The sequence below is a fragment of the Pan paniscus genome, chromosome 4 (assembly GCF_029289425.2).
Source record: "Pan paniscus chromosome 4, NHGRI_mPanPan1-v2.0_pri, whole genome shotgun sequence".
Classification (NCBI taxonomy): domain Eukaryota; kingdom Metazoa; phylum Chordata; class Mammalia; order Primates; family Hominidae; genus Pan; species Pan paniscus.
In genome coordinates this window covers 139705039-139717435 of record NC_073253.2, presented here as the reverse complement: position 1 = coordinate 139717435, position 12397 = coordinate 139705039, and the positions used below count along the sequence as shown (strand labels likewise).

At 37.6% G+C, this 12397-nt stretch overlaps 1 protein-coding gene across 5 annotated transcripts in view; it reads right to left on the bottom strand.

The window, feature by feature from the left end:
* Positions 1–1374: 1374 nt before the first annotated feature.
* KCTD16 (potassium channel tetramerization domain containing 16) overlaps positions 1375–12397 on the bottom strand; it is a 309347-nt gene continuing 298324 nt past the window's right edge. For all 5 annotated transcript variants that reach the window (XM_003829092.6, XM_055112740.2, XM_055112741.2 and 2 more), the window contains one exon: positions 1375–4993. In XM_003829092.6, the coding sequence (XP_003829140.1) occupies positions 4539–4993 (455 nt within the window). In that variant the 3' untranslated portion in view covers positions 1375–4538. The remainder of the gene's footprint in view (positions 4994–12397) is intronic.

Sequence of the window (12397 nt, the reverse complement as noted above, 5' to 3'; positions counted from 1 at the left end):
AAAATTATTAAGGGGACTAGCTCAAAATACAAATTTCTTTGCCCTGCTTCAAGTTTCTGAATCAGACTCTTCGAAGTTAGGTTGAAGGAATCTGCATTTTTACAAGTGCTACACATGATTTTTGTGCATACTGAGTATTAAAAAACACTATTAAAAAGTTTGCAATGGAGATCACTGGAAAAAGAATCTCCATTCCAACGTATACAGCAAGATGGGAATAATAGGCATTTCAAACAAATAAGCTCTGTGTTTGCATCACAAGGCTGTGATTATTAAAGTTTAAGACTCTATTCTTTCAGCAGGGGTAGAGAGCAATAACCATTTCGTCTGAAACCAGAATGATGAAGGCAATATAAATCAAACCTATTCCAGCAGGTTTCATTTGGTCTAATTTCTCTGCAGATATTAATCATTATACAGTTCTATACAAATGACATGTAACTCCATTGTAACTCAGGATACAGAATGTTCACTCTGGTTCTTTCTCTAGTGTGCTATTTTGACAATATGAAAGAAAATAAATAAATTGAAACTGTGGGGCATCAAGATTGCAAGACACCAACAATACCAAGACATTAAAGAGAGAAATGGCCCATGCTAAACTTATAAACCAGCATGCAAATTGGCAAAAACATTTATCTGCCACAGAGTCACCATAAGGAAAAATAAACTCCCTTCATTTTTCTTTTGAAAATTGGTATGTCAGGTGGAGGTGACAAAGAATTCTTCCTAAAAGTTCACAAAAGAGTCTTATTAATTCTAGTAAATATCATCTAGAAGACCAAGGCTAGTCAAATTCCATGGCATGGTATATAGTGGCAGAAAATACCAGCACTCAAATTCACAGATCTACACTATAGTAGATACAAAGTTGAAGGTTGGAATTGTAGCAAAGGAAAATGTATAAGAATCAAAATTTGGTTCCCATTGTGGGAGCTGGTGTCAAGTAATTTTACAAAACACCATACATGCCTTCCTTTTGTCTCATTGTAGCATGTTTTGTCTGACACCAACAAAGGATCCTCAGAGAAGAATCTAAAGCCCAGGAAAGCAAAAGTAATCCAGAAGCGCAGGCAGTAATGGGGCCCAGAACAAGCAACACACCTGTGCCTATGGATAAAGATTCCTCTGAATCTAACAAGGCTAATTGAAAAGAGAAAAATTCCATGTCAACACCCTTTAATAAATGTGTTCCCCCAAAATGAATTGGTTGGAATAGATACAACTATAAAGGAATAAAGAGCAAAGGGAACGCTTATTATTTGTGCATTGTTCCCCCTTTTATTTTAATTCACCATGCATGCATTTTCAGTAAGATAACTGTGCCTATAAATACAAAGGATAACATCAGTGCATATTTTGGAAGCCACTTCATTTCATTATTTTTTTTGTCAGCATTTCAGTGCAATTTTTTCCTAGCAGGGGAAAGAAAAATCACAATACCATATGATCTAGTAGTTTTATATTCCTGTCTTCCCCTTTTCCTGCTGAATGCAGATCAGTTCATTTTTGATAGTGGGTAGAAGGACTTTGTAAATATGTTTCTGACTTCAGACAACCCACATACCTTTAGGGAATGATCTCCCAAAGCTCACTGGATTTTAGTATCGCGGGATTTCCCAGAAGGCAATCTAAGTTGGGGCTCTACACATGTGATTCCCCATTCATTGTATCCACTTGATACTACTAACTTCTTTATATTAGCAATTTATGGCCCTTGTCATAACCAATGTTCGAGAAGTAAACCATATATATTGTTTTCTTCAGAATTAAACAAAAAGTTCTAAAAACTATTTTAACTTCAGGGAAACATGCCCGAGTCACAGTGACTACCAGAGTTACTAGAACATGTACTCTTATAACTCACTTACCCAGAACTCATTTCCAGTGTTGCAGGCTACCTGGACCTCACTTGATAACTCCACTCAAACTAGGTGCTTTAAGCCTCCTCAGAGCCTTTTACTGACCAGGTCTATGTTCATTTCTATATAAACACTCACACAAATAAATGCCATGCTGTTGTCTTAGTTACTTGAATATTTTACCATGGGATGAGTGCCAGTCGAGAGGTGGCTCAGAATAAAAATATTGCTGTTGTGATTGTTTTAAACAGGTGTTCTATTCCAGCTTTGTTCACTGGATGTATAAGGAATGTCAGAGCAGAGAAAACTCATGACAGGTCAGGGGTCAGAGGAACACTGCCACGAACACTCCTTTTGCAGTGTTTAATTTCCTGTTTAAAGAATGTAGTAGAAATATTGGGTTGACTATCATCTTAATTCTTTACTCTTATAAGGGTATCTCTCTATCTTGAGGCCATTACAGTCAGGTCTGAAATTTAAGGAAGTTGGAACTTTGGCCATTTTAGTTAGACCCCCAAAGTCTTTGACAGTACTTCCAGTGACAACACAATAATCAATCATTTGACCAAAGTGAGTTTCAGGATATTTTCCCCAAATTCAACTTCTTGACCCATTAAGCTCTGTGATTCTTTGCAAGATCTTCTGTTATTAGGATGATGGTATTGCCATGTGCTATCAAGAAACATTGAAAAGAATGAAGACATACTGGTAAGTTTACAAACAAAGCTATGTTGTAGTTAAGATCAAATATCTGCTAATATATTAATACAGAAAAGAATACCACTTAAATTCATAAATTATAATTCTCTTGACAACTCAACTCCCAAGATAAACTTTCTTTTTCACTTATGTAAAACTTTAAACTCCATTCAAACCTTCAGGACAAGGAAACATTAGCTGAGTCTGTCATCCTAGTGTGAAGGCGAGAATTACAAAAATTCAGAAAGATATTCATATACTAATCATCACTAAGAACAGAAATCAAGACAGAACATCTTACATAATAAATGTGCATCAATGAAAGATTTCAAAAGGAAGAAATTAGTCATTGTTTTCCTCCTACAGATATCATCCAATTGCCTTTATTACCTGTGATACACATACACACATGCACACACACGCAATAAAACAAATTAGGAGTGCTTGGCACACAACTATTAATTGACAAATTATTTTTTGGTTACCACTGAAATGCATGAGGAATGCTGAAAATAAAAACTGGTCTTTTAACCTTCCTGTAGCACAAGTCTATGAAAGAGCTATTGGTACCTTAGTAAAATACAGAGTTACATGGATGGATGGCTATTAACAGTTTCTTTTTGGCTGTGTCTATACAGGTCAGGATGTAATTGAAAAAGATAGTTTCATTTAGAAATCTGAAACCTTAACTCTGGAGCTTCAGTTACCTTGTTGGGTTGTTACAGACATCATAAAAATGACACAGCTAAATCCTAGCATGGGCACAGCCAAAGCCCAAATCCCAAAGGCAAACAAAAACGGCTACAAGCAAGTAAAAATGTAGCTTTGTAGTTTAAAATTTTTATAAGAAATTATTAGGTTGTGTGTGGAATACAACTTTCTCTAAAACAAACAAAAGGCCGGACCCTTATTCAAGTACTGTGTGTTGTCCTTAGTTCCACAACAACACAGGAACACAGAACTTAATGTGGATTATGTGGAAAGGCCACACCATTAAACTGTGGGCAGTAAGAACTCTGAAAACATGGAGAAAAGGGTGATAATTCAGTTCAGGGTAGAGAAGGCTGAGTGTGGAGTCATTTAGCAGAAAATTTTGTGGATATGAATGTTTGATTTTTTTAACACAAGGAATGTTTGACCAGCTCTCCTCATCCTCTCTTAATGCAGACAAAGAGCAAAGCAGTAAAATGGAGCCTGAGGGTATTAATTTCACAATAAGGAATACAATTTGTTGATGATGAGAGTCATTTGATGTTAGAAAGCGTTGTGAAGAAAGGCTGGGAAATCTTCCCAAAAGAATTTTAAGAAAGAGTCAGAAGCTCATCCATCTGAAATATTCTAAGAGAGGGCTGCTGGGAGCAGGAGCACAGCCCTTGGGAGGTCTAGGCCCTGGCATCGTGTGCATCATGTGTATATACATACTTAGTTGTGCTTGTGTTGCACAAATACTCATGCATACGGAGTTAATATAAACTGGCACATATAGATTTGAGTGAAAAGTCATACAAATCTGCCATTCCCCCCTAACCCCATAAACAAAAGGAAAAACCAAAATTAAAAATTCCAAACTTATGCCATTGGGCCAGATCTTTTTCTACCATACCCTCATTCAAAGGAGGGAGGTAGAAGGATGAGAGAAAAAACCCAGTTTGGGATAAACGACTCCCAAGGCCTCGCAGCTACTTTTACGTAGCTGGCTCTCATTATATATAAGATAGTTAGCACATGGGACGAAGTAAACAAACAAATAACTAAAAAAGATTTTCTTGTACTTCCACATCTAGAAAGAAATCTACCCTGTGGATTTACATGTTAAGGTGAACTAGGTAAAGTAGGCAGTAGTATATCAATGGACTATTGTGTTCTAAGAAATGTGCATCATTAGTTGTATTTTTTCCTTTAAAATATGAATTCCTTTTAGGAGGTTAATTTCAAAATGATGACTTTTTTTTTTCTTTCCCCGCCCCCAGCCCTCCCTTATAGATGATACTTCCTTAAAAGTTCAGATTGCCAAGGATGTTTTCTCTCAGGAAACCGATCTGGAATTTTGATTTTTAGGAAATCCTGGATACATTTCTCCAGCTCCTCCTCAATTGAGAGCTTTTCTTTAACAGCTTTTTTTTTGCTGCTCATGTTCGATTCCCTGGAGCCTGAAGTCAGAGTCCGGAGTAAGTCGCTTTTCCGCCGCATCTCTGACTGTTGGATCAGCTGGACAGGCCCCTTCTTGATGGGACGGTCCAGAGTCTGGATGTTGGTCTGGCGTGTCACGGGACCACAGATGACCGTCTCCTGGGGAGAGCTGGCTTCAGACTGGCTGTCGCAGCTAGATGTGGAGAGGTCATTGCAAGACGTGCCGCTCTCCCCTTCTTTGTCACCTTTGCCATTCTTGCAGCAGCAATCGCAGTGTGAGGGTGACCATCTGGAAGGCTCACCTGAAAAGAAAGCAAAGGACCCAAAGGATTAATGCCAGCCAGGTCAGTTGGAGTAGCAGTATAGCACTTGGACATACACAGAAACACACATAAGAGAAGCATCGCGGAACCATGCTTTTAGAAAAAGTGGGGTGGCACCCAGGGTGGGCTGCAACAGGTGCACCCAAAAGCCAAGTCCACGAGGGGAGGAAATTAATGATGGCATGCTATATAAGAGGAAATATAGTATAATGCTTAAGCCCATGAGCACGGGAGTCAGAAATACCCAGCTAACATCATTTATTAAGCTTGTCACCTTGGCACATCCCTTAGATTTTCAGTCAGTTTCCTCATCTGTGGTATAAGAGTAATAATTTTCCTACTATCTGGAGTTATAGGAAGGAGTTAGATAAGTCAAAATTCTTAATGCAGTATCTCTCTCACAGTCAGCTCTCAATAAAAGCTGGCCAATTTTCCATAGCTGATGGAAAGCTCCAAGTGACAGCAGTCAGGTACAACAGGAGGAGACTATGAAAGCAGAATGACAGTAACCAGGGAAAGGGGACTGACTCTGTGCCTGTCCCTATCTGGGTACCCCTCAGCTCCTTGGTCCTTAACAAAAACTCTGTTAATTCAGTACTTCCAATTTCAGTCTCCATACAAGGAAACTAAGACTCTAAGAGTTTGAGAAACTTGCCAGAGTTTGTACAATTTGAAAGTGGCAGAGCTGAGATTTGAATACAGATCTTGCAAGGGCCATAACCATGCCAATTAACCATTTTATTCAGTATCCTTGTTAGTAAAATCGTTGCTTCTACTTCAAAACAATTTTCAAGTTATAACTTCTCTGAATTTCTTGTTAACCTCTCCTCAGAAGTGTTTGCTTTTTTCTCCTCTCTGAATTATAGTTCTACTTTGTAAATACCTCTATTATTGCACATGTTACATTTTGTTATATATCATATTAGCTACTAGGCCATGAGCTCCTTAGTATGAGCATAGTGCAGTATCCGTTGTTGTAATACCAGCAAATATGCCAAGGAACAATGTAGAAATTCAATAAAAGACCATATTATAACTTATAAGTACCTGGATCTAGCCACACCTGAAGCTAGTCTTGCCAGTGAGCTTTTCATTTATATGATAAACTATATTCTGTGTCATTTTTTAAGCCAATATGAGTCCCTCTTCTCCCATTCCTCTGAGTCTTGACTCATAATGCTGCATTTAGCAATTTGAAGGCAGAGCAATGTTGCAGATGCACAGTGGCTCCGTGAACCAGGAAGAAAAAGTCCACAATCACGGCACAAAGCAACTTCCTAAAAATAAATCACTGCCCTCCACTTCCACCCTCTGAACAGCCACAGTCTTCCTGGAGTCATAAACTTAATACTATTTACCGATCATGTATTACATGCTGGGCACTTCTACAATTCTTTGTACTTAATCCATAAAAGTAAAGAGAACAAATTCCTTTATGATATTGAGGACAAGGATAATGTAGTACCTTTATATAGTTTTAAAGGAGACCCCATTTTGATTTACACTATATCTTATTCTCATGAATAATAGGTCACATTATACAGGATGTTACCTTATTGCCATTTCTAATATAGTCAAAGTAGAGAAAACTTAGAATGAAAACTATTAGGAAAATTACATCCTATCTTCTTGTATAAAGCCTGTTCTTTACATATTAAATGATTTAAACATACATACCAACTTATCTCCATATAATTTTTTAAGAGAAAGTAAAACAAAAGTTTGTATAAATCACAACTCCAGAAGTATCCCTAAATTATACCCACTCTTTCAAGTCATTTTCTAAAATGTGACTGAGTAATCATCATATTTATAAAGCCATTAAATTAAATGCAACAATCCAATTAGCCAAAAAGGAATCACAACAGCTGTATTGTTCTAGTTATCTCATGCTATTATACATTTTCCATGCAATACAGAAACTGTTCAGCATATACCAGCTGGTGACTGAAAATATCAGTAATAGAAAATGGTTTCTGTCTGCCAGCATACATTTTGAGGGGATCATTTTTTACCTTTACTAGGCAGAATATGCTTCTGCTTCCCCAAACTCAGCAACCCCTATACCAAAATGACTTAACTGAGAAATGGTTCCAATGAATTGCGCTGAAGAAAAGTAATCACATCAAACCAGAGACAATCTGGTTTTAAACCTTTTTGGAAAAGTGTAGAAATTGAATTTAGCTTTTACAAAAAGAACAGGAAGAGGGGAAATACAAAAAGGAAGAAGAGAAGAAATATATGCTGGGATACACCTATTACCTTAAAGCAAGATTACAAAATATTTTGGCCATAAACCCTGCTGAACAAGTAGAGAAGCAATTGCTGTCTTTTTGTCCAAGAGTCAGTCACCTTCCCCATGGTAAACTCATTTCATTCAATGGACCCAGAAGGAAACTTGAGTCTTCTACAAAAGTGTTTGTTTGGGGTTTTTTGTTGTTGTTTGTTTGTTTTTTGAGACAGAGTCTTGCTCTATCGCCCAGGCTGGAGTGCAGTGGTGCTACGATCTCAGTTCACTGCAACCTCCACCTCCTAGGTTCAAGTGATTCTCCTGCCTCAGCCTCTTGAGTAGCAGGGACTACAGATACCTGCCACCACGTCTGGCTAATTTTTTGGTATGTTCAGTAGAGAGGGGGTTTCACCATAGCCAGGCTTGTCTTGAACTCCTGACCTCAAGTGATGTGCCCGCCTTGGCCTCCCAAAGTGCTGGGATTATAGGTGTGAGCTACCGCACTCAGTCTTCCAAAAGTTATTTTAACAACACAAACACCATCATGTGAAAAATTTCTGTATATTCATGTGGAAAGTTGCATGAAGCCCTCACTATGTGCCAAGCCAGGAACCTGGCAATGGTGCAGTTATTTCCTCCCTGAACTGCTGGGATGATCATGTATTTAAATGTCATCTGGGATCCTCCTGCTACCAAACAGAAGTATTGCTTTCCACTTATTCTGGGCACTATCACTATCAAAGGGGAATTGAACAACTTAATTCTAGTGGAGGTTGTCATACTACCATGTTTCAAGATTTTATGAGAACATTTGACTGTTTTACTTGCCATTTATTATGGCAAGATAATTTATGAGATGGCTTCTGAAGTCTATGTATTATATTAAACCAACAAAGAAAGATAGGATCAGAAGGGCCCCATCCAGCTGATCCAATATTATAGGATTAATAGTACTACAGCCTAACTGTAGTCCTACATGAAGGGTTGTTGTGAAGTTTGAAAAATAATCAAATGTGAGAAGATAACCACCCCATATCTTTTCTAGGAGCACTGTCTGCCTGACTACCCTCTTCCCAAGAACCTAATTACAAGCAAAGAGGTTTTAAATCAGAACACAGAAATGACACATGTAAGCTCCAGACCCCTTTGACCTTGCAGTCCCACTGTGATATGCTTACAAGTCTTGGGAAGTGTGGAAAGATCTATGAAAGGTCAGTTCTGTAACACAAAGTATTCTAGAATCCCCCCAATTATACCAAATAACGATCTCATAAATACCTTAGTACTTCAAGTTGCAATGTATTTTGCTTCCAATTTGCTGAAGTTTCAATACTGGCTGGAATAATTCTCTCCATTTGGGGAGAAAATAGGTTACAATTGATTAGCCAGATGTGGGAAGAAAACCATTTCATTCCAAGAAAAGTCTGATTTATTGATATTGAAAAAGCAGGAAATCTATTGCCTGTTTGGGGAGTTATTATCTAGTTGCTGGTCAGAGAGCCTAATAGCTCTACCTTGTTTTTTAATAAGTCATTGCTGAATTTGTTGAATATTATATGATTTTTGGTGCCTGCTGCATAAGAGTGGCTTGATAAATGTTTGATGAATAATCAATGAATGAGCTGAACACATATGTTGAATTGTATCAAGCTGATAACATGGCAGTGCAGGTCTCAGGTGCCAGAGTCAGACTTCACAATTTGTCACCTATGAGACCTTACATAAATTACTTCAACTCTCTGAGCCTCAGTTTACTCATCTGAAGAATAAGGCTGTTAACAGCATTCTCTTCACAGGGCTTTGAAGAAAATTAAATGAGATAGCTAATGTAAAGGATGTTTCATAATTTGCGGCACACTAAGTATTCCATTCAATTACACATCTTTGTTTTACTACAATGCTGACGCTATTCCATATAAGGGAAACAAATCAGGGGCTTGCTATATAATTATAATGTTTCCATCAATACACTACACAGCTAATACTTAGGTCTAGCTGGAATATCACATTAGTAATGACACCGATGTTACAGCTGGATGCATCAGGAAAATGTGTATTCAGTAGTTAGTAATGTCTGCCTCAGCACAGGAATGGTGAGTGAGTGACCACAAGTGCATACTGTGTCTGGGACATGGTGTGTGAACAGGGGATGTTTTTGGAAAAAAAGGAGTCTTTATAGTGCAGTGCTTAAAATTTCACAAATGGATAAGCCCTTCAGGATAAAGATTGACTTGAAAACACATCAAATAAACTTAAATCCAGAACGGGAAAGAATTTGCATTTTGGATTAAACAGGGAGAGGCAGGAAACTAAGTTATATTAAGTCCTTAAAGCCCTAAATCTTCAAGCATTTTACAACTTAGAAAAACTGAGGACTAATCAAGCAAATTGTATGATTAGACTTGGCCCCCTTCCACTATAGACCTCACTGTGGCAGTTCTTACTGATAAAGAAGAACTTAAACAGAAAAGACTACAGAATATTTCTCCTCTATGAAAAATTCAAACCGAGCTGAGTGAAACATGACTTAGCAAACTCACGAAGTGCTTATGCATTTTTAAAAGAGGCAGCTCTGCAATGTACCCACACTTCAAATTTTCCGCCTGCTAATGGTTGTGAGCACAATGCACATCATTTACTGCAACAGCTGGGAAAACTGCTTTCCCCTGTCTTCTCTGTCAATGATGTAGGAGCCTGCCAGTCTGGGAGCTAGGTGGCCAGATTTAATTTATCGAGGCTGCTGAAAGGCTTTCTTGGTATCCCAGTTGAAAAGTCAATAATGGCCAAATTGATGTTTTTATAATTCTGCTAACCTTGAAAACGATATTGCATAGTGGAGATTGGGAATAGGCAGGCTATGAGAGCTTCTGAAAAAAGTTTGTCTTCAAGCTTGACAATCATCATTTCTTGCTTGCAGTTGACCATTTTTACTCATGAGCAGTTGGTCTTGGAGGGGCCCAGTGGGGGCTTCTATTGAGAGATGGTTAGTATGGGCAAGAACAGACAGTTAAACTAGCCACACATCCATCAGAGTCAGTCAGGAACACAGGCACCTCACCAGTTACCTGAACGGGAAGAATTTAACATAAATATTGGCTAGACAGACATGGGAGAAGTGAAAATGCAAACAGGTGACAGTGAAGAGACAAAGATAGTGGCTGCAGGAGGTGGCTACCATCCTTAAGTCTGAGGAGACAAGTAAAAGAAGATGCAGTTATTAGAACCTAAAAGCTTAGAGGAGGCATTGTGTGGAGGTTGGACCCAGACATCTGAGGAGGGCATGTGGCCTGCTGGTGCTGATGTTTCTGAAGCAGCCTGGCTCAGGGGATTATAGAGGGGAAAAAAGGGAAGCTGAAACCAACTGCTTTTGGAGTAAACAAAAGCTGGGCTGCCACTGATAGGAGCAAGGGGCAAGCAAGGAATTCTTCCCATGTTTTAGTGTCTCCCTCTAGCACCCTCTATTGACAGAGCCTAACAGAAAGCCAGCTGGGCAAAGGAAAAGTGTAGCCTGTGTGGTTAACCCAAATCCCAGTCCTGGCATCACAAATAGAGTATAAAGGGGTGTGTTTGGAGCTGAGAGACAACACCTTAATAACCAGGACACTCCCTGCGAGGGATGCAAAAGACATGAAAGACACTCTTGACCTGCAGGAATGTGTGCTCTACTGCACAAGCTAGGAAATGAAAATTAAAACAAACAAACAAAAAATCACCTCACTTCAGCTCCTGCCCTGCCAGCCCTTTTCTATACCTCAATGTTTTGTGTGTGATCTTCCCTTTGCCAGCCACGCATCTTTCTACTTTCAAGCTAGTCCCAACCTCCTCCTGCCCGTTGCTTTCACAGCACCATAATGTGTAAACATGGGTGGGTTTCCAGGTTTATTGGCTTAATGTCTGTTTTCCACACTAGACTGTAAGGGATGTGCTTGTTTCCTTCTGAATTCTAGAGTGTGCTCCAGGGCACACACAGATCAGCATGCCAGGGCATACAGTAGCAGATGCTCATTGAATATCTGTATGATAAATGAATGGGGAAGGAAGCCTGCTGTGTATCGAAAGCAAAGTTTAGTTAGAGTGTGTGAATGTGTGTGTGACAGAGTAAACCTTCCACCCAAAAAGAAAAATGGATTGAAAATTCTGACATGCAAAAGACATTAGAATGGAAAATATTTAGGCATATTGCCAGACAGTTAATATACATATGACAAAAACATAGTGACCCAGAGAGAAAAATGGCAAAATCTACAGGCCTATCAAGAACTTTTAAAGTGTTTTACGTATATATAATATATATAGTGTTATATTATATATACGTAATATTATATATATAATATATATAACACTATTATATATATATATTTATATATTATATATATATAATAGTGTTATATATATAATATATATAATTATATATTATATATAATATATAATACTGTTATATATATTATATATAATATATAATAAATATAGTGTTATATATAATATATAATATATATATTATATATAGTGTTATATATAATATGTAATATATAATATATAATAATATATATAAAGTATACTTTATATATAAAATGTGTGTGTGTATGTGTGTGTGTATATATATATAAATATATATATATTGACCATCACTCAATAATTTATTAGTATAAACATCCCTAAAGCATTGGACAATTAGGTAAAAATTAACTTTCTTAACCATTCAGCCCATGGTTCCTATTTATATAATTTCCCTATTTGATAATAATCAGGCATACCCTCTCAGCTCCAAATTTTCATCTGTTAGATTTTAAAGCAATGCAATGATTTGTCTGTCTTGCTCTTTTAAGTGTTCCTTGATGACACATTTTTCCATTTTCCTAGTCATTTTTGCTTTTTTCTTGCTTTCTTCCTCGTTTTATTTCCTCATCTTAGTCTCAGATGTTTTTGGATGAGATCACACTTGATTATTTCTGCCCAAAACATATTTATTTTCCTACTTCAAGTTCTGCAGCTCATCCTGACCCCTTTTCCTACCTGGTCCTCTTCATCCTAGAGACTTCCTTTTTCATTTTTTTTTTTCACTGATTTTTTTGTAAATTGGAACAAGTCTCTAAAAGCCTACAGCTCCTCTCAATCAATATCTCGGCATCTTTTGTCTCTGAAAATGAAATGTG